At 54.3% G+C, this 22,759-nt stretch overlaps 1 protein-coding gene across 1 annotated transcript in view; it reads left to right on the forward strand.

The window, feature by feature from the left end:
• SBK1 (SH3 domain binding kinase 1) overlaps positions 1–13,511 on the forward strand; it is a 70,816-nt gene extending 57,305 nt beyond the window's left edge. The window contains 7 exon segments of the mRNA XM_017864448.1: positions 7,064–7,296; positions 8,705–8,907; positions 9,796–10,326; positions 10,328–10,370; positions 10,373–10,405; positions 10,408–10,436; positions 10,439–13,511. Coding sequence (XP_017719937.1) covers positions 7,064–7,296; positions 8,705–8,907; positions 9,796–10,326; positions 10,328–10,370; positions 10,373–10,405; positions 10,408–10,436; positions 10,439–10,639 — 1,273 coding nt within the window. The 3' untranslated portion in view covers positions 10,640–13,511.
• The last annotated feature ends 9,248 nt before the right edge of the window (positions 13,512–22,759 follow it).

A 22,759-nucleotide genomic window follows, 5' to 3' on the forward strand; every position in this document is an offset into this window, starting at 1 on the left:
TTTTTTTTTTGGAGACGGAGTCTCACTCTGTCGCCCAGGCTGGAATGCAGTGGTGCGATCTCCACTCACTGCAAGCTCCGCTGCCTCCCGGGTTCACGCCATTCTCCTGCCTCAGCCTCCCGAGAAGCTGGGACTACAGGCACCTGCCACCACGCCCGGCTAATTTTTTTTTTTTTTGTGTGTGTGTGTTTTTAGTAGAGACGGGGTTTCACTGTGTTCGCCAGGATGGTCTCGATCTCCTGACCTCGTGATCCACCTGCCTCGGCCTCCCAAAGTGCTGGGATTACAGGCGTGAGCCACGGCGCCCAGCCTTTTTTTTTTTTTTTTAAGTGGAGCTAACAATAATGCCTACCTCATATTTGTGAGGATTAAGTGCATTAGTCCTGAGAACGGCCAGGCAGGTGGTAAGTCCTCTGTGATGTTGGTGCCATTATTATTGTTGTTGTTATTTTATTTCTTCATTGTAGGGATGGGGAAGCAGAGGCCCAGAGCAGTGGTGTGACTTGCTCAAGGTCACCCAGCAAAAAAGTGGCGCACATTAGGATCAAGGCCAAGCCTCAAGGTCCATTGCTCCCCCTGTGCCTCTGAAGCCACGTGCGTTGGAACTGGGTCAGAGGCAGCATGTACCTGGCGGATGACGCAGAGGCAGGGATGGGCTCGTGGATTAATTCCTTGTCTCCTGCTGACACCTTGCGGAGAAAAGGCCTGAAGGGAGAGGGAGGTGTGGAAGGAAAAGAAGGAGGGAGGGGACAGTAAGGGGACCCCCAAAGCTGAGCCCTATGACCCAGGAAAGGGATGCAGGAGAGGGGTGAACCTGATCCAGCCCCTGCCCCTGGGGAGCTCTTGGATTGTTGGTGGAGCAGACGGGGACACAGCTGAGGTATTCAACAGGGGCCCTGAGAGAGGGACGGGCAGCCCCTGTGAATCTTGCGGTTCAGCAGAGGCAGGAGTCAGCACGTGTGAGGGCAGCAGGGAAGTTTTCCTGAGGAGTGAGACCTGGGGATGAGGAGGCACGGCAGGGAGGTGGAACAGGCAGGAGAGACTGTTCAGGAATCAAGAAGATAGGATAGAGGACACTAAAGCCTTAGAGAGGCCAGGGGCGGTGGCTTGGCAGGAGCATTGCTTGAGGCTAGGAGTTTAAAAGCAGCCTGGGCAACATAGCGAGACCCCATCTAAACACAAAAAATAAAAAATTAGCTGTGCACCATGACGCATACCTGCAGTCCTAGCTACTCACAAGGCTGAGCTGGGAGAACTCCTTGAGCCCAGGAGTTCAAGGCTACAGTGAGCCATGATCTGCACTCCAGCCTGGGCAACAGAGCAAGATCCTGTTTCAAAAAAAAAAAAATTAAAGTAAATAAGTTCATTAAATAAAGCCATAGAGAGTCAGTGTGGGGTAGTGGTCAGAGCATGGGCTGAACCTGACAGTTGGGGGGCACACGTGGGGCCCAAACTGAGCCCACTGGGCTGTGTTCCTGATCCAGCCCAGCCCTTCCCAGGGCAACTCTGAGGCAGACACCCCAGAGGGCAGAGATGAGCCAAGCATCCTGTCCCTGGGTGTGGGAGGGAAGGAGAGCTTGTAGCCACTGGTGGCCACCAATTAAGCTCCCAGGGGACACAGAACAGCCTGAGGTAGCCTTGCAGGGCCAAAGCCCAAGGCGGGAGGATTGCACACGTGTGGACGCGTGTGCTGCACGCACGTGGACCGCCCACCTCAGCAGCCCTTGGGGACTCCACAAGCATCAGGAAAAGTAGGTCAGGGGAGCAGCCCAGCGTCTCCCTGGTGGGCGTGGGGAGGAGTTTGAGGCAAAGAGGGCTGCGTGCTCATCAGAGCCCCTGGGGGACAGCCCCACAGTCCACACAGAAAGGGCCCAAGGACACGCTGGCCCTGGGGAGGCCTGCACAGAAGCAGCCTTGCCTCACCCTGCTGGTGTTGCAGCGGTCGCCTCAGTTTTCTAACTCGGAAGCCTCATCACCCAGGTGGTGGGTGGACATTTCACAGGGGTTGGAAGAGGAGATTTTTTCCAAGCCTGAGACCAGGGAAAGACGATCACGTGGAGATGTCGCCCCATGTAAGCCCAGTTGGTGGCTGTGGGAAAGACCCAGTGCTGTCCAGCCCAGAGCTGGGACTGTGTGGAGACATGGTGGCAAGTGGCATGTCTGCGTTTGGGTGAGCACACTAGGGTAGAGAAGAAAGGCATGCGGGACTGGGTTCTCTGGGCCTGGCACCGTTCCTACCTCTGGTGGAGGGGACTGTGGAATGGGTGAGGCCAGGGCACATGTTTAGGTGGAAATGAGCTAGGAAAGAAAAGACAGTTGCTAGATAGGAAGGTCCTGTTGGAACAGGGGTGAGGAGGCCGGGTACAGTGGCTCCGGCTTGTAATCCCAGCACTTTAGGAGGCCAAGGCAGAAGAATTGCTTGAGCCCAGGAGTTCAAGACCAGCCTGGGCAACATAGTGAGACCCCATCTCTACAAAAAATAAAATGTGGGCCAGGCGCAGTGGCTCACGCCTGTAATCCCAGCACTTTGGGAGGCCGAGGCAGGCTGATCACCTGAGGTCGGGAGTTTGAGACCAGCCTGACCAACATGGAGAAACCCCATCTCTACTAAAAATACAAAAATTAGCTGGGCGTGGTGGCGCATGCCTGTAATCACAGCTACTCGAGAGGCTGAGGCAGGAGAATTGCTTGAACCCGGAAGGCGGAGGTTGCGGTGAGCCGAGATTGCACCAGGCAACAAGAACAAAACTCTGTCTCAAAATAAAATAAAATAAGTATGAAAAACATTATCTGGGCTTTGTGGCACATGCCTTTGGCCCCACTTACTCAAGAGGCTGAGGTGGGAGGATTGCTTGAACCCAGGAGCTGGAGGCTTCAGTGAGCCATGGGGGCACTACTGCACTCCAGCCTGGGCAACAGAGCGAGACCCTGTTTTTAAAAAGTTACATTAAATTAAAAAAACAATGGGAAGCTGGATGCGGTGGCTCACACCTGTAATCCCAGCACTTTGGAGGATTGCTTGAGGTCAGGAGTTCAAGACTAGCCTGGGCAACATGGTGAAACCCCATCTCTACAAAAAAACCCACAAAAATTAGCCAGGTGTGGTGGCGCACACCTTGTGGTCCCAGCTACTCAGGAGGCTGAGATGGGAAGATTGCCAGAGTCCGGGATGCAGAAGTTGCAGTGAACTGAGATCATGCCACTGCCCTCCAGCCTGGGTGACAGAGCAAGACCCTGTCTTAAAAAAAAATACTGACAGGGAGATGAGCTGGTTCATGAATGGAGGGAGGCAGGAGGCTGGGGAGACAGGGATGGGAGCAGGCTGCAGGGCGGGGAGGGGAAGGCTCCTTCCTCCCCAGCCAGCTGAGAGGACGGTGCAGATGGAGCTCCGTTTGGGGCTGGGTGGGAGGCCAGGAAGTTCTCTCCTGATGTTCCTCCTCTCCGTGTGAAGTGGGAGGCTGGGTCGTGCCGAGAGTGAAGGGGAAGGCAGAGGAGGAGGAGAGGCTTGGGCCCTGGAAGGGAGCTGCCGGGCCGGGCGAGGATGCAGGGCTCGTGGAGTGCTCACCCCCTCCCAGCCTCCAGCCGTCCCCGCCCACCCTTGCTCAGCCTGAGAGAAAGCCGGTGATGAGGAGAACAACACAGTAACCCTGGGAACCTATGGAGCACTTACTGCATGCCACGTGCCAGGGCTTCACGCCTGTTAACTTATTTAACCCTTGCAAGAACGCATTGGGAGAAGGCACTGTTATTATTATTATTACTATTATTATTATTATATTTAGATAGGGTCTCACTCTGTCATCCCCGCTGGAGTGCAGTGATCATAGCTCACTGCAGCCTTGAATTCCTGGGTTCAAGCGATTCTCCTGCGTCAGCCTCCTGAGTAGCTGGGACCACAGGTGTGCACCACCACACCCAGCTAACTTTTTTTTTTTTTTAATTTTTGTGGAGACAGAGTCTTGCTCAGGCCGGTCTCACACTCCTGGCCTCAAGCAATCCTCTCGCCTTGGACTCCCAGAGTGCTGGGATCACAGACGTGAGCTACCTTGCCTGGCCCAATGCACTATTATTATATCCTTTGTATAGATGAGGAAACTGAGGCACAGAGAAAGGAAGTAACTTGCCCAAGGACATTCAGCTAGCAAGTGACAGAGTTAGAACTCAGACCCAGGCTGTCTGGCTCTACATCTGTGCCTTCTCCCAGATGGAGCTGTGGTCCTCGTTCTTCAGGGTGCAGGGGTGCTTAGGGGCAGGCTAGGGACGCTGGAGTGACATGTCTGGGATCGCAGGGAGAAGGGGCCGGGTGCGGTGGCTCACGCCTGTAATCCCAGCACTTTGGGAGGCCGAAGCGGGTGGATCACCTGAGGTCAGGAGTTCGAGATCAGCCTGGCCAACATGGTGAAACCCTATCTCTAATACACATGCAAAAATTAGCCAGGCGTGGTGGCACACACCTGTAATCCCAGCTACTTGGGAGGCTAAGGTGGGAGAATCGCTTGAACCCAAGAGGCAGAGGTTGCAGTGAGCCAAGATCATGCCACTGCACTCCAGCCTGGGCAACAAGAGAGAAACTCCATCTCAAAAAAAAAAAAAAAAAGAAAGAAAAAAAGGAAAAAGAGGGAGAAGGGAGTGCAGGGAGGGAGGCTGCACTGGGAAGCAGGTGCTCAGGGGCTGGAAGCTGGTGGCAGCTTCTAAAGGAGGCAGCCCTGGCCTCTCTTGCTGGTGCACACACAGACACATACTCATGTGTGCCTGCGCCTGGAAAAGGCTCATCCCCCCTAGTCAACCCCTCTCCATTTACAGATGAGAAATGAACGCCCAGAGTGGTTGCCTGGAAGACGGGCAGGGAGGGATGGGGTTTTAGAAAGGGGCAAAAGGAAACTTTGGGGTAATGGATGTGTTCATGGTCTCGACGGCAGGGATGTATACATATGTCAGAATCATCACATTGTACACTTCAAACGTGTAGTTTTTTGAACACTAAATATACCTCAGTAAAACTAGAAAAATGACATGAGATAAGGGGAAATAAAGAAATGAAGGCCACGGACGGAGAGTTAGTTCACTGTCACCCACGTGACAAGTCAGGTCTCAGCCCAACGTGGTGGCTCACGCTGTAGTCCCAGCACTTTGGGAGGCTAAGGTGGAAGGATCGCTTGATCTCAGGAGTTTGAGACCAGCCTGGAAAACATAGCAAGACCCCATCTCTACAAAAAATTTAAACATTAGCCAGATGTGGTGGTGCATGCTTGCAGTCCCAGCTACTCAGGAGGCTGAGGCAGGAGGATCCCTTGAGCCCAGGAGTTCAAGGCTGTAGTGAGCTATGATCACCCTACTGCACTCCAGCCTGGGCAACAGAGCAAGACCCTGTCTCAATACAAATACAATTTTTTTTTTCTTTTTTGAGACAGAGTCTTGTTCTGTCTCCCAGAGTGGAGTACAGTGGCGCAATCTCTGCTCACTGTAGACTCCGCCTCCAAGGTTCAAGCAGTTCTCCTGCCTCAGCCTCCCAAGTAGCTGGGATACAGACGTGCACTACCATGCCCAGCTAATTTTCGTTAGCTGGGATTACAGGTGTGCACCACCATGCCAGCTAATTTTCATATTTTTAGTAAAGACAGAGGTCCGCCACATTGACCAGTCCAGTCTCGAACGCCTGACCTCTAGTGATCTGCCTGCCTTGGCCTCCCAAAGTGCTGGGATTATAGGTGTGAGCCACCACACCCAGCCTAAATACAATTTTTTAAAAAGTCAGGTCGGCCGGGCGCAGTGTTCATTAGTCAGGTGGTGAGGTCGTCTGCGGTGGGGGAGGCACTGCCAGGCTGTGCTGATGTGTGGCCATGTGTGTGGTGGGATGGTGTGGCCACATCTATACCATCCTGCCGGTTTGGCCTGAGACCACGTGGCCAAGATACGTGATGCTGCAATCATGGCCCTCAGACCTCTTCCCCACCTCCTACCTTATGGAGAGCCCATATCACTTTCCATCAAAATATACAACTGGTGTGATCACTGTGTCTACTGCCCTTCTCCCCCTAGGGTGTAAGCCCCATGGGGCAGGGAATCCTAGGTGTTCGTTCCATGCTGTGTACTCCGGGCTTTGGAGAGCCCTGGGGAACAGCAGGTGCTTCGTCAGTACTTGTGAATAAGCTGGGCATGGTGGCTGGTGCTGGTAATCCTAGTGCTTTGGGAGGCTGAGGTGGAAGGATCACTTGAGGCCAGGAGTTCTAGACCAGCCTGGGCAACATAGTGAGACCCCAACTCTACAAAAAAAAAATTAAAAATTAGTCAGGAGTAATAGGTGCAGCAAACTACCATGGCACACATTTACCTGTGTAACAAACCTGCACATCCTGCACATGTACCCCATACCTAAAAATTAAAAATTAAAATTAAATACATAAATGAAAATTAGCCAGGTGTGGTGGTGCATGCCTGTAGTCCAGTCTACTCAGGAGGCTGAGATAGGAGGATAGCTTAAGCCTGGGAGGTCGAGCTGCAGTGAGCTGTGATCGTGCCACTGCACTCCAGCCTGAGTGACAGAGCAAGACACTGTCTCAGAAATAAAAATAAAAACAAGCCGGGTGCAGTAGCTCATGTCTGTAATCCCAGCACTTTGGGAGGCCCAGGCAGAGGGATCACTTGAGGCCAGGATTTGGAGACCAGCCTGGGCCACACAGTGGGACCCCCCTCTACAATCCAAATAAACAAAACCAACGCTTGTGAATGGGAGTACCCTTGTGAACTCGGTATCTGGCTGTGTCTGTGTGACATAAACAGGGGCCTTGCCTGACACTGTGCGGGTGGCAGCATGAGGCAGAGGGGCTGGTGCCACCAAGCACAGGGTCGGGCAGTGACGGTCTTCAGGGAGCTGACTCAGGCTGGCCCCTGAGGCTTTGGGGAAGGCAATGCGACCAAGATGCTTGTCGCCCCCTTGTGGTTATCTTGGGCCTGGCATCCGAGCCCATCCTCAAGTTTTCTGGGTTCTGGGGAGGGCAGAGGGGCTGGAGGAGGGGACCCTTGCCTGATGTCACACTTCATGCTCACCACCCCCACCCAACAGGGAGAAGATGAGCATGGGCTGCCCAGAGCCTGAGCCGCCCCGCTCCCTGACCTGCTGTGGGCCAGGGGCTGCCCCTGGGCCTGGTGCTGGTGTGCCCCTTCTCACTGAAGACATGCAGGCCCTGACTCTCCGCACATTGGCTGCCAGCGACGTCACCAAGCACTACGAACTAGTCCGGGAGCTGGGCAAAGGCACCTATGGGAAGGTTGACCTGGTGGTCTACAAGGGCACAGGTGAGCAAGTGCAGCATGGCAGGACTGGGAGGTTGGGGTGGGGCAGGACTGGGAGGTTGGGGTGGGGCGGGGCTGGGAGGTCGGGATAGGGGGACATGACCTTATAGCTGGGCCGCGGCGCTCTGGTGCTTTGTGGAAGCAAGGAGGCAGGGTCAGGGGCCAGATGGAGAGGATGAGGCCTGAGGCAGCCCACGGGGGAGGAGACCGGGCAGATGGGGCAAGGGAGGAATCTGGGGCAGAGTGGCCAGGGTACAGGATGGGCTGCTCTGGGGCCATCTGGGGTGCCTTTGAGACAGCCAAGGGGATGTGTCAGGAGCCTCTGGAGAGGGCAGGGCTGCCGGCTGTGTCTGGGTATCACCAGTGTCTCAGGGATGGCTGGCCCCAGGGAGGTGGACAGAGAGTGAGGGCAGTTCCTCAGGAGTAGGGTGCCACACTTAATGGGTGGTGGAAGAACCTGTGAGGTCAGTATGGCCATCGCCATCTCTGAGGTGAGGACAGGGAGACCTAGGCCATTTCAGCCACATATCTAATGCCCTGAAGCTACAGAGGCTGTGAACCAAAACGAGACCCCAGGAGTCATCTCCAGAGCCTTGTTGCTTAGTCACTGAGCTTCATACTTCTCCCACACTGTAGGTCACAGCCATGCCACCCAGTCAGCCAGGGGCTGGGGCTGTGTGAGCTCCCACAGCTGCACACGCCTGGGTCCAGGGGCTTTGTGCTGAGGGCAGCAGGAAGAGCACCTAAGCTTTGTTTGGAGTCACCTGAGCTTTGTTATTTGCTTACTGTGTGACCTTGGGCAAGTGACTTCACCTCTCTGTGCCTCAGAGTCCTTCTCTGTAAAATAGGGTAACATTAGTGCACAACTCATACAGTCATAATGAAGTGTGAGTTGTGAATGTGCAGTGCTGAAGGCAGGGCCTGTGATGTGTAAATGCTCCGTGGACACACGTGTATACCACACAGCTATGTACCAGATGGGCACAGATGCTTGCCCAGGCACAGAGTTGTGGACATGTGCCTTGCAGTGTCTCATTTCTTATTCATTCATCCATTTAGCAAGACAGGAAGCTCATGGAGACCCATTCTAGCTGGGGTAGACTGGCAAGATAAATAAGCATATGGCTGGCAGGACAAAATGAGAGAAGTGGAGGGTGCCACAGGCCCCTCGCCTCCTCGCCCCCTCCTCCTGGAGGGCTGCAGACTGGGTGTAGAAGGCCCAGGTTGACCCTGCCTGCATAGCTTTAGGCAAGTCCTTTCCTCTCACTGGGTCTGTTCCCATCCGTGAGATGAGGATAGTCATGCCTTCTGGGGACCCTATTGCACCTTGTTCCAGAGACAGGCATGGGTGCATCCAGCACAGAGGCACTGGGAGAGGGGGCTTCAACCCTGTTGCTGTTGCTCCCATCAGGCACAAAAATGGCACTGAAGTTTGTGAACAAGAGCAAAACCAAGCTGAAGAACTTCCTGCGGGAGGTGAGCATCACCAACAGCCTCTCCTCCAGCCCCTTCATCATCAAGGTCTTTGATGTGGTCTTTGAGACAGAGGACTGCTATGTCTTTGCCCAGGAGTACGCACCTGCTGGGGACCTGTTTGACATCATCCCTCCCCAGGTACTCGGGATGGTGGCATAGGGCAGGGAGAGGGTCTTCAGGGTCCCAGAGTGTGAGAGTGGGAGTGGAGTCAGACCATTCAATCAGCAAGTATTTACTGGGCACCTGCTGTATGTCAGTTACCATTCCGGGAGCTGGGGATGTGCAGTAAGGAAGACAAAAGTCCCTGTTCTAGTGGGAAACTGACACTCCACAGTGGGTCAGATAATAACAGATGGAGATGAGCGCCTGAAAGGGACAGTGACAATGATGGGATGAAGTCTTACTGCGCCCTCCCCTGGGGCTGCACAAGAGGAGAGGTGTCAGATCCACCTGGCAAGGAGCCCTCAGAGGAAGCGACCCTGGAGCCAGGAGGGTGGGGGAGGGTTCCAGGCACTAACTTTAAATCTGCTCTGCCGCTTGCTGGCTGAGTGAGGAGACCTTTGGAGTAGGTCCTCCTTCTTTGCTGAGCACCAACTACATGCCAGAATCTGGGGACAAAGATGCACGGACACAGCAGGGAACAAGACAGGAAGCTCAGGGAGCCCCGTTCTAGTTGGGGGAGACCGACGAGATAAGTATCTAGCAGGCAGGGCAAAATGATAGCAGGTGGAGGGCACCGCGGACCCCCTCGTCAATTTTCTCCTGGAGAGCCCCGATGTCCCCATAGGAGAAGCAGGCATGGCAGCCACTAACTAAGAGGATTGGATGAGACAGCGAGGGAAAGGGCGCTCAGCAGCACCCGGACCGCAGCAGGCCCGCGTCTGCGCGGTCTCCCCAGTTACTGGGGACAGGGTGGGAGGCGAAAACTGCCTTGCTAGAGAGGGAGAGAGGGAGCTGGAGGGGAGGCCGGCGGGGCGGGCGCGGGAGAGCTGAAAACCGAGCGCGGCTCCCCCCGGCCGCCCGCAGGTGGGGCTCCCCGAGGACACGGTGAAACGCTGCGTGCAGCAGCTGGGCCTGGCCCTGGACTTCATGCACGGGCGGCAGCTGGTGCACCGCGACATCAAGCCCGAGAACGTGCTGCTGTTCGACCGCGAGTGCCGCCGCGTGAAGCTGGCCGACTTCGGCATGACGCGCCGCGTGGGCTGCCGCGTCAAGCGCGTGAGTGGCACCATCCCTTACACGGCGCCCGAGGTGTGCCAGGCGGGCCGCGCCGACGGGCTGGCGGTGGACACGGGCGTGGACGTGTGGGCCTTCGGCGTGCTCATCTTCTGTGTGCTCACCGGCAACTTCCCGTGGGAGGCGGCGTCGGGCGCCGACGCCTTCTTTGAGGAGTTCGTGCGCTGGCAGCGGGGCCGCCTGCCGGGTCTGCCTTCGCAGTGGCGCCGCTTCACCGAGCCCGCGCTGCGCATGTTCCAGCGCCTGCTGGCCCTGGAGCCCGAGCGCCGCGGCCCGGCCAAGGAGGTGTTCCGCTTCCTCAAGCATGAGCTCACGTCAGAGCAGAGCTGCGCAGCGGCCCTCGAACCGCGCGCGCAAGCCCCCCGGACGCGCCCGCCCGCCGCCGGGCCACTGCGCCTCGAGCGCCCGGGTCGCTCAAGCGGACGGTGCTGGGACCGATAGCGGCAGCGGCTCCCGGCCCGCGCCAACCGCGGTCGGGTCGGTGCCCGCTGCCCGTGCCGGTGCCCGTGGGCCGTCGGTGCCGGTGCCTGAGCCCGGCTGGCCCCCCGGGCCCCCCGGCCGGACCGACGGCCGCGCGGACAAGAGCAAAGGGGGCATGGTGGTGCTGGCCACGGCCATCGAGATCTGCGTCTGAGTCGCCTCCGCCGCCTCGGACCGGGGAGCGCGCCCGGGCCCGCCCCAGCCGGTGCCCGGTGCGGCGGTGGGGAATGGAGCCACCTCGCCGTGGGGCAGGGGGCGCAGCGGTAGACTAGGCAGGACGCGGCCCGGCACCCGGTCCGTCCCCGGCGGGCTGGTGAGGGAGCTACCAAAGACCCCTAGCGCGGCCTGGTGAGCGGGGACTTGGCCCAGAGGAGCCAAGCCCCACAGACCCGAGAGTTCGGAGCCCCCCCTAACACACACACACACACACACACACACACACACACGCCAGGAGCAAGGGAGCTTTCGGTCCACACTCCCAGATGCCTCCCTGAGCCCTGGAACCCGGACTCGTTGCTCCTGGCCCTCCATACCCACTGGCAGATCATCCTGCGGTCCCACCCCAGATCCCCTCCTCCTGGCCATCCCACTCTGCCCCCTCCCCACCCTGGGTACAGAAAGGGACTGAAGTGTTGGGCAGAGAGGGGACTTAAGGCTCCTGGGTACTGGCTGGGATCAGGGCAGTGAGCGGAGGGCAGCTGTGTCCTGCCCTCCCTTCTCCTAGAGGCTGGAGGGGAGAGGCCAAGCCCCTGGAAAATGTAGCAAATGTCTGGGTGTCGCATAAGTGCGTATATGCGCGGGACAGGCCCCGAGAAGCCAGTGACTCCTACGCACTCCCATTGCACGAATGAAATCACAGCCCAGGAGGGAGTGCAGCTTGGCACTGGCAGAGAAGTGGAGCTCTCTCCCCGCCCCTCCCCCCAACCACAAGGGGTTGTCCTGACAACTTCTGGGGATGGAAGGGCTCACAGGGCGGAGGTCTCAGCTGCCCCCGCATCCTTAGGGCAGGGGAGTGAGTGTGGAGCTGAGGGCAGGGCCCAGCTCCGCCTGCCGGCCGCACCGTCCCAGGCCCAGGGACCTCTGCCAGGTCCTCCCAGCCCTTGCCGCACCAGCCTAGACGTAGTAGCCTGGGCTTCCAGCAGGTGGCGAACTGGTTCGTGCTGGAAATTTCTCCTAGGTTTCTTGGGGTCAAACATGCCAACCTCCAAGACCCCATCCTCACGCCTCCCACATTTCTGGCACTGGAGTGTGCAGGGTGTAGGACCTGCATGTGTGGGTGTGAGAACGGGGGCGGTGGAAGCGAGGGGGCGAGTGTGTGACTAGGTGTGTGTGCACATGCATAGGGTGCAGACACGTGGGTGTCCTCCTATGGGTTCCGTGACTGTGCCTCGGGACACCTCAGCAGCGCCCCCACCACCCTGGTCCTCCCAGGCAGCTGTCCCAGGGCGCCCAGGCCTGCCTTGCACCACACCCCTCAGGGAATCCGGCAAGGAGGCCCCTGCAGGTTGGTTCAGGCCCCCAGGCAGCAAAACAGAGACAACAGACCCCTGCCTCCCCCAGTGCTCCCTCCTGACTCCCTGCCCCTCTCTGGGGAGGCCTGGGACCCCCGCAATAAGCTCCACATGGGTGAGGCTGTCCCTGTGCCTGGCCCTCCGCCCCAGGTCACCCCTGCCAGGATCCCTTCTGGGGTTCTGGGCCATTTGAGGGGCTCTTTGATGGGCCAGGCTAGCCAGAGTGAACTCTGAGCACTTTCTGGCTGATGCCCCAACCTCTCCACTCCCCACTCATTCCCACCTTGACAAAGGGCTATAGGTCCCCTGCCCTGCCCGGGTCCAGTTTACAAACAGTGTGGGGTGGCCCCAGGGCCTGGCCCCGCTCTCCCCGCTGTGCCCACTCCTCTCTAGATCCCACCTCCCCAGTGGGTATGGGCCCTCTACATGCCAGGTAAGTAGCAAACCCCCACTCCCTCCAAGGGCCAGGTCTCAGAGAAGGCCCCCATCACTGCCCCATCGGGGCTGCCTCTCCCAGCCGTGACTTCTCCTTTTGCCTTAGGCCTCGCGACATCCTGATCTCTCCTGCAATAACAAGGAATCGAGATTCCACAGTAGACGTCCCTTGCCGTGCTCTCTTTCTCTCTCTTTCTCTCTCTCTCTCTCTGTTAAGATCCTGTTCGGGAGTTTCCCTCAGCCATTGTAGTATCTAGTATGTTAGAGTTGGGAGGGGACCGTAGTTATGTAGCCCAGCCCCCTCATTCCCAGAGGCACCCAGAGGGCCAGCCACCAGCCTGACCTCAAAGCAGAACCGGAACACCAGGTTGGGACCCTGGTGCTGCCACCTCCTCTGCTGGTTGGGCTGGGACCCTTTGCCCCTTAGGAGAGGTGTTGGTCACAGATGTTTACCTCAGTTTATGTCACTGTCGAAGAAACAAAAAATAATAGCAAAAAATAACACTGTAGACATGAAGACTTAGAAGACAAAAAAAAAAAAAAACTCACACACAAAAAAATCTCCCCTGTTGCGATTCTTCTGTGAAGGTACAGTGTGTATGTGTGTGTGCGCGTGTGTGTGCGTGTCTCTGTCCCATGCCAGGCAGGCCAGGGCATCCCGGCCTCTGTCCCAGACCCCGTGTCCCCCACACTGCCCCCCGTCCTTCGGTGCTTCCCAGAGACCCCTCTGAGCTGGCCTGTGGGGTGCGGGGAGCCCCCTGGGTGGGAGGCGGGGCCACAGGTCCACCAGAGGGTCTCTACCAGGCCCACTGAACAGAGCCCCATGGCTGCCCAAATGTTCCCTGAGCCCACGCTATGGCTGGTGGGACAGTCCTGGTGGCTGGCATCAGCGTCCATGCTTGGCTCAGGGCCTGGGGCAGGGTCCTGGATGGAGCCCCAGCCCCTCATGTCTTGCCGCCCTTCCCTCATGTGTTTGTAAATACTCTGGCATCCTTTGGCCCTGAGAAGGTTTTTAAATGTGTTATTTACTTCTCTAAACATGACGATTGCTATAAAATAAACAAAAGTTTAGAAAAATGACCACTGGGTGGCTGTCTTTTCTCAGGTTTGGGGTGGAGAGGGTGGTGGGGGTGGGGGCACACAGGTACTCTAGAAAATGAAAACTTGGGCTGGGCACAGTGGCTCACATCTATAATCCCAGCACTTTGGGAGGCCGAGGCGGGCGGATCACCTGAGGTCAGGAGATCGAGACCATCCTGGCTAACACGGTGAAACCCCGTCTCTACTAAAAAATACAAAAAACTAGCCGGGCGAGGTGGTGGGTGCCTGTAGTCCCAGCTACTCGGGAGGCTGAGGCAGGAGGTCTTGAACCCGGTAGGCGGAGGTTGCAGTGAACCGAGATCGTGCCATTGTACTTCCAGCCTGGGCAACAAGAGCAAAGCTCCATCTCAAAAAAAAAAAAAAAAGAAAAGAAAACTTGACTTTGACATAGGCTCTAGGACTCCTGTGACCTCTCAGAGCTTGAGGGTGAGGGGAACAGGACCCAGATTCTGGGACAAGGGACAGGCAGTTGTCCCTTGCCTGGAGTTCAGCTTGTAGCCCTTCTGCCTGGCCAGAAAATAGAGGCAAAAGCCCAGAGGGATGGTGCAGGCCAGTTCACCACTCAGTGTCTTTTTACTGAGCACCTTTTGTTTACCGGATTCTTCCTAGGGGCTGCGGACACAGCACTGAGCAGGACAGACAGGGCCCCTTCATCATTAGATCACATCTAATGATGAAGGCAGACATTGCCCAAACAGCAGGCTGGGTTCAGTGAGAGCATGGAATTGGGAGACTCACCAAGTTTGGAGGAGCCCGCAGATGCTCCCTGAAGGTGAGGCCAGAGCAAGGGACAGGAGGAAGCTAAAAGGGCTGGTTGCAGGTGTAGACTCCAGCAACAGGCAAGGTGGATGTTCTGAAGGAGGGGGAGCTTCAGTGGGCTGTAGGGAGTTTCATGATTCAATACGCATTCAAACAAATACTTGCTAATTACCTGCTTGTGTCAACAGAGCAGCTCTGTTGGCTCTGCCTTCAAATACAGACACATCCCAAGGCAGCAACTGCCCATCGCCTGCCTTGCTGCCTCTGGATGCAGCCTTCCTGGCCTAGAGCAGGAGCCTCCTCTCCTGAGACTCTACAGGCTCTTCTTCTTTTTTTTTTTTTTTTTTTTTTTTTTTCCCGAGTTGGGGTCTTGTTCTGTTGCCCAGGCTGGAGTACAGTAGCTCAATATTGGCTTACTGCAACCTCCACCTCCCGGGTCTGATCATATCTCACTTGCAGCCTCGATCTCCTGGGCTCAAACAATCCTCCCACCTCAGCTTCCCCAGTAGCTAGGACTACAGGCACGTGCCATTGCTCTGGGCTATTTTAGTTTTATTGTTACTTTTCATAGAGACGGGGTCTCGCTATGTTGCCCAGGCTGGTCTCCAACTCCTGGGCTCAAGCGATCCTCCTGCTTTGGCCTCCCAAAGTGCTAGAACTACAAGTATGAGCCACTGTGCCCGGCCAGACAGATCCTTTTGATAAGATCTGTCACTGTGTTCAGAACTCTACAATGGCTTCCTGTTCCACCCCAAATCAAAGCTGAAGTCCTTAGAGTGGTCTCCAAGGTCCCACGAGCTCTGAGAGGTCACAGGAGGCCTAGAGCCTATGTCAAGGTCAAGTTTCAACCCCGGCACATTCCAGCCTCATCCCTGTACTGCCTGCCAAGAATGTGCTCACCTGGAAGCCTTCACCTTCGCCTCGTACTCCCCCAGGGCTCCCTCCCGCCCTTCCTTCAGGGTCAGAGCAAACTTCCTGAGCAGCCTAGGTGGAGAGAAGCCCTCCTTAGCCTGCTTCGCTGCACACTGAGCACTCATCACCACCTGCAAGACCATGTATTTCTGTGTTACCCATCTCTCCCCACTAGAATGAAAGTTCCATAAGAGCAGAGGCAGTGTTTGGCAAACTGCTACTTCCCTCCAGCCCCCACGCCTGGGACAGGGCCTGGTATGGTGATGGGAACTCCATAACAACTTGTCAAATGAATGAATGCATGCCCGCTACTATTTTGGGGACCAAGGAAACAGTAATAAACAAGACACACAATCCCTGTCACATCCTCTGAGACTTACTTTTTTTTCCTTTTTAATTCTTTCTTTTTTTTTTTTTTTTTTTTCTTTGAGATGGAGTCTTGCTCTGTTGCCCAGGATGAAGTACAGTGGCTCAATCTTGGCTCACTGCAACCTCCACCTCCCGGGTTCAAGCAATTCTCCTGCCTCAGCCTCCTGAGTAGCTGGGATTACAGGCGCACACCACAATGCCCAGCTAATTTTTTTGTATTTTTAGTAGAGATGAGGTTTCACCATGTTGGCCAGGCTGGTCTTGAACTCCTGACCTCAAGTGATCCACCCACCTCAGCCTCCCAAAGTGTAGCCTGGAGGATTACAGGCTTGAGCCACCACGCCTAGTCTTTTTTTTTTTTTTTTTTTTTTAAATGGAGTCTCACTCTGTCACCCAGGCTGGAGTACAGCAGCGCAATCTTGGCTCACTGCAACCTCCACCTCTGGGTTCAAGCAATTCTCCTGCCTCAGCCTCCCAAGTAGCTGGGATTACAGGCATCTCTACTAAGCCCCATCTCTACTAAAAATACAAAAATTAGCCAGGCATGGTGGCATGAGCCTGCAGTCCCAGATACTTAGGAGGCTGAGACAGAAGAATTGCTTGAACCCGAGGAGGCGGAGGTTGCGGTGAGGCAAGATCGTGCCATTGCACTCCAGCCTGGGCTACAAGAGCGAAACTCCGTCTCAAAAAAAGAAAGAAAGAAATACAGTGTACAATAAATGTAACGTGCTTGAATCATCCCGAAACCATCCCTCCACCCCATCCTCGCTTCACCCCACCCACCCCACCCCGGTCCGTGGAAAAAATGGTCTTCCACAAAACCAGTCCTTCATGCCAAAAAGGTTGGGGGCTGCTGTTCTAAAGAGGAAAACAGACATTCTATAAGTTACATAATTATATATGAAATGATGGGGCGGGGCAGAAATAAAAGAGAGGGAGGCCAAAAAGAACCGAAAAAAGCCCTACGGGGCAGAAAGGACTCGTATCCAAGTATTCGGTTTGCGATATGTTAAAGAAAAGCTCTGTCATTTCAAAATGCCTGCCACTTCTCTGCCATGGTAAAGGTGTCATCCACTTTAATGGATTGTTAGGGATGGAGGAGAAATCTACAAACGCAAAAGAGCATCACTGGTTCCCCAGCTTGGTGGACAACATCACCTCTTCAGATCCCCCACTGAGCCAGAGAGTGGCGGGACTCGCCACCAGGGGGCCCCAGCTTTCGGCAGCCATGGCTTCTGTCTCCGCCATTCACTCATGTCACCGCTGAATTCACTTGGACAATATCAGGCATCCTCCAGGCTACAAAGCTTTTGTGCTGCCATGCCCATGGCTTGACTGGAAGGGCTTCTAATCTCACCCACACGCTGCAAGAGAACTAGCGCTGTCCCTGTGGCCCCTTCTGTCCTTTAATTTAGCCTTGGTCACCTCCCCTGATCATGGCACATTCCTTCTTGAGGGTGCTGGTATCCTGTCCATAGTCTTCCATCCAGACTAATCAGTCCATCAAAAAGGTTCCAATAACATTAAACTTCCGGCCGGGTGCAGTGGCTCACGCCTGTCATCCCAGCATTTCAGGAGGCCGAGGCGGGCAGATCACTTGAGGTCAGGAGTTCTAGAGCAGCCTGGCCAACATGGCGAAACCCCGTCTCTACTAAAATACAAAATTAGCCCGGCGTGGTGGCTAACACCTGTAATCCCAGCTACTCGGGAGACTAGGGCAAGAGAATCCCTTGAACCCGGGAGGTGGAGATTGTGGTGAGCCAAGATCGCACCATTGCACTCCAGCCTGGGCAACAAGAGTGAAACTCTGTCTCAAAAATAAAAAAAAAAATTAAAAAAAAAAAAACATTAAACTTCAAGGCTGGTTGCAGTGTTGCAGTGGCTCACACCTGTAATCCCAGCACTTCGGGAAGCTGAGGTGGGAAGATCTCTTGAGGTCAGGAGTTCGAGACCAGCCTGGCCAACATGGTGAAGCCTCATCTCTACTAAAAATACAAAATTAGCTGGGCATAGTGGCAGGCACCTGTAATCCCAGCTACTGGGGAGACTGAGGCAGTAGAATCACTTGAACCCAGGAGGTGGAGGTTGCAGTGAGCCGAGATCACACCATTGCATTCCAGCCTGGGTGACAGAGCAAAGCTCCATCTCAAAAAATTAAAATAAAATAAAATAAAATAAAAAATACTAAACTTCAGAAGGAAAGGGAGTTGTAGGCTTGATTCCTTTTTTCCCAAGACACTCCTTGAGGTCTATGCAAATTTTCCCAACTCCTCAGCAGTCACAGCTAAGCGGGCCAAGGCAAAGGCTAGTGGAAGGAGTGATTGCAAAGACCCCATGACACCCCTCACACAGAGCCATAGATGACTACTCAACTTACAGTCACATCACCATGGGAGAGTCACCAAACAGCATCTCTCTCTCTCAGAAATGTCAACATCTATACACCCATCTAGTGTCTGGTTTAGGGTGGAAATGTGGGTGTAAGAAAAGTAATTTAGAGGTACTTACTGGCAACTGAGGGGAGGAGACTGTTCCTCACCCAGCCTTGGGTTAGTGGAGCTTTGGTGCAATGGATAAAAACAGAGGTTTTGATTTGGAGGCGAAGAAAGGGGACAATGGCTCCAGAGGCCAAGAGTAGACAAGGACAGCCAGGAAGTGGGCTGAGCATGGTGGACTCAGGAGACGGGGAGCCCCATTTTGGGATGCCTCAGAGGGGGCTTGGTTTTCCTTTTTGAAAATGTTTTTTTTTTTTTGAGATGGAGTCTCGCTCTGTCGCCCAGGCTGGAGTACAGTGGCGCGATCTCGGCTCACTGCAAGCTCCGCCTCCCGGGTTTACGCCATTCTCCTGCCTCAGCCTCCCGAGTAACTGGGACTACAGGCGCCCGCCACATCATCCGGCTAGTTTTTTTGTATTTTTTTAGTAGAGACGGGGTTTCACCGTGTTAGCCAGGATGGTCTCGATCTCCTGACCTCGTGATCCGCCCGTCTCGGCCTCCCAAAGTGCTGGGATTACAGGCTTGAGCCACCGCGCCCGGCCTGAAAATTTTTTTATTATCACTGCAACCTCTGACTCCCAGGTTCAAGCAATTCTTCTGCCTCCGCCTCCCGAGTAGCTGAGACTACAAGCGCATGCCACCACACCCAGCTAATTTTTGTATTTTTAGTAGAGATGGGGTTTCACCATATTGGTCAGGCCGGTCTTGAACTCCCGACCTCATGATCCACCTGCCTTGGCCTCCCAAAGTGCTGGGATTACAGGCATGAGCCACCGCACCTGGCCCGGTTTTTTTTTTGAGATGGAGTTTTTCTCTTGTTGCCCAGGCTGGAGCGCGATGGCACAATCTCGGCTCACTGCAACCTCCACCTCCCAGGTTCAAGCAATTCTCCTGCCTCAGCCTTCCGAGTAGCTGGAATTATAGGCATGTGCCACCACGCCCGGCTAATTTTGTATTTTTGTAGTAGAGACAGGCTTTCTCCATGTTTGTCAGGCTGGTCTCAAACTCCTTACCCCAGGTGATCTGCCCGCCTTGGCCTCCCAAAGTGCTTGCATTACAGGGGTGAGCCACCATGGCCAGCCTACAAGCTGTTCTATCAGCAAGGTCTTTATGACCTGTATCTTGTGCCGACCTCCTGTCTCATCCTGTGACTTAGAATGCCTTAACCTCCCGGGAATGCAGCCAAGCAGGTCTCAGTCTTATTTTACCCAGCCCCTACTCAAGATGGAGTCGCTCTGGTTCAAATGCCTCTGACACTCCTGCCTCAGCCTTTCAGACAGCTAGGACTATAGGCACACACCACTAAGCCTGGCTAATATCTTCATTTTTAGGGACAGGGTCTTGCTATGTTGCCCAGACTAGTCTCAAATTCCTGGCCTCAAGTGATCCTCCCACTACAGCCTCGCAGAGTGCTGGGATTACAGGTATGAGCTACCACACTAGGCCTTGATTTTTCTTAGTATGTGGGCTCAAGTCATTCAATGTTGATGTTAAAGGAAAATGGGGCCAGGCACCGTGGCTCACACCTGTAATCCTAGCACTTTGGGAGGCCCAGGGGAGCGGATCACCTGAGGTCAGGAATTCAAGACCAGCCTGGCCAACATGGCAAAACCCCATCTTTGCTAAAAATACTAAAATTAGCCGAGCACGTTTGCAGGGGCCATTGAAAATAATATGCTAAGAATAGATAAGGCTCAAGGACAGTATCTCTAGCTAGTTGCACTTTTAATGAACTCCAGTAGTCAAGGACAGTATCTCTAGTTGAACTTTTAATGAACTCTAGTAGGCGCCAAGAAGGCAGACAAATAAGAAAGAGCTTAGAGACAAGGAACTAAGCAGAAGGTTACATCTGGGTGCAGAAAGTTTGTTTTGCATTGTGTTATTTTTGCTGACGTGGGATTTATGGAGTATAAATAAAGTGAGGCGGAGGCTCTAGGCGCGGCCGCCATGTTCTCTGTTTGTCTTTGTCTCTTGTGTCTGTTCATTCTCCACCACCCCCGGCACGGTCCCCAATAACGTTGGCTCACGCCTGTAATCCCAGCACTTTGAGAGGCCGAGCTGGGTGGATCACTTGAGGTCAGGGGTTTGAGACCAGCCTGGCTAACATGGTGAAACCCCGTCTCTACTAAAACTACAAAAATTAGCCGGGCACAATGATGGGTGCCTGTAATCCCAGCTACTCAGGAGGCTGAGACAGGAAAATTGCTTGAACCCGGAAGGCGGAGGTTGTAGTGAGCCAAGATCGCGCCACTGCACTCTAGCCTGGGCGACAATATAATAATAATAATTATTATTTTTTGACAGAGACAAATAATAATATTTTTTTTAAAAAAGGAAAATGGGAGGTGATTGTAGCAGGTAGAGGATTTGGAGTGATAGTTAATTACAATTGTAATAAGGACCACAAGGTGCTAAGAGTAATGAGATGTAGCGGACGTCTGCTATTTTTGCCTGTTCAGCATCCACTGGTTCTGCTTTGTGTGATAGCACCCCAAGCTTCCTTTGAACCAGCCCTTCCTTCAGCGGAGGCCGACCCCACCCCTTCGCTCTGTGGGGTGGCCACATGACCCAGGTCTAGCCAATCAGCACATTCCATCCCTAAGCCGCGGCTGTGTGCCCCTAGTCCAAGCTGGGCTGCTCCGGGACTTCTGCACCTATTAGGCGAAAATGTGTTCTCTTTTCATTGGAGTTGCTAAGCGTGTGGGATGTAAGCCCGGACTTGCTGGTGGCTGCCTTTGCCACCGCTTAGGGAGATTCTGGCCAGGCATGAAACCCGCACAGAGTAAATGAAGCTGGGCCAGGAGATGAGGAGAAATGGATACTGATTGCATTATATCAGTACTAGGATCTGTGTCTGAAATCCAAATAGCTTTTTTTCTTTTCTTTTCTTTTCTTTTTTTCTTTTCTTTTTCGAGACGGAGTCTCACTCTGTCACCCAGGCTGGAGTACAGTGGCACGATCTCAGCTCACCGCAACCTCTGCCTCCAGGTTCAAGTGATTCTACTGCCTCAGCCTCCTGAGTAGCTGGGATTACAGGCATGCACCAACACACCCGACTAATTTTTGTATTTTTAGTAAAGACAGGGTTTCACCATGTTGGCCAGGCTGGTCTTGCACTCCTGACCTCAAGTGATCTGCCCCACCTTGGCCTCCCAAAGTGCTGGGATTACAGGCATGAACCACTGCGCCCAGCCCCAAGTGGCTTTTTCAATTGCTTGAGCCAACATATTCTCACAAATCCATTCGAGTTTGATGTCTGTTACTTGCAAATAAAGGAGTTCTGATTGGTTTCCAGTGAAACCTCATCTGTAAGACCCCTGAGCCGCCAGTATCCACGAGTCTTGCCCTATAACAGCTCCTGTGCAATCCAATAGCCTTGAACACTGGAAGCCACTGAGCCCTTCTGTGACTAGATGCACACCTCTGAGGCTAAGATTACTGGTGTATTCATTGGGACCAGTTTGGCCTCAGTGACTGAAAACCCAACCCAAACTGGTTCATTTGGAAAGGAAAAGTTGGCCAGGCATGGTGGCTTATGCCTGTAGTTCCAGCACTATGGGAGGCTGAGGTGGACAGATCACTTGAACCCAGGAGTTCGAGACCAGCCTGGGCAACATAGCAAAACCCTGTCTCTACAAAAAAAAAAAAAAATTTCTTTTTTTTTTTTTCGAGACAGAGTCTCACACTATCGCCCAGGCTGGAGTGCAGTGGCGTAATCTAGGCTCACTGCAACCCCTGCCTTCCAGGTTCAAGCGATTCTCCTGCCTCAGTCTCCCGAGTAGCTGGGACTATAGGCGCGCACCACTAGGGGCAGTTAATTTTGTATTTTAGTAGAGACGGGGGTTTCACAATGTTGGCATGGATGGTCTCGATCTCTTGACCTCATGATCCTCCCGCCTTGGCTTCCCAAAGTGCTGGGATTACAGGCGTAAGCCACCAGTGTCCAGCCTCTACAAAAAATTTTTTAAATTAGCAGGCGTGATGGTGCGCACCTGTAGTCCCAAATGGAGCCTCGGCCTTCCAGATAGCAAGGTTGTTCTCTGATTGGCTGAGGTCTTTGTCACCCGCTCCACCCCTGAGCTGGAGCCCCACCCAAAGTAATTGACTGAAAGGGGGTGTTCTTCAGTGGGAAATTAGGTAAGGTGTACATTATTTGGCCCTAACTCTTCACCCTTCCCCCTACCCATGCCCTTGGCCATGTAATTTTGCAGTGCCCTTCTCTCACGGGCAGGATGACCTGATGCCTCTTTTTTGTTTTTTGAGATGGAGTCTCGCTCTGTCGCCTAGTCTGGAGTGCAATGGCGCCATCTCAGCTCACTGCAACCTCCACCTCCTGGGTTCGAGAGATTCACCTGCCTCAGCCTCCCAAGTAGCTGGGATTACAGGAGCCCGCCACCACTCCCAGCTAATTTTTGTATTTTTAGTAGAGAAAGGGTTTCACTGTGTTGGCCAGGCTGGTCTTGAACTCCTGACCTCAGGTGATTCGCCTGCCTCGGCCTCCCAAAGTGCTGGGATTACAGGTGTGAGCCACCATGCCCGGCCCTGTCTCTTGAGCCAGGGAGTTCAAGACCAGCCTGGGCAACATAACGAGATTTCAGCTCTATTTAAAAAATAATAATAATAATAATTTAAAAAAAAAAAAACAGAATGGCCCTACCGTTCACTGGCAGGGAAGAGTTGGGGGGGGGGGGG

The sequence above is a fragment of the Rhinopithecus bieti genome, unplaced genomic scaffold, assembly GCF_001698545.2.
Source record: "Rhinopithecus bieti isolate Rb0 unplaced genomic scaffold, ASM169854v2 scaffold_76167, whole genome shotgun sequence".
Classification (NCBI taxonomy): domain Eukaryota; kingdom Metazoa; phylum Chordata; class Mammalia; order Primates; family Cercopithecidae; genus Rhinopithecus; species Rhinopithecus bieti.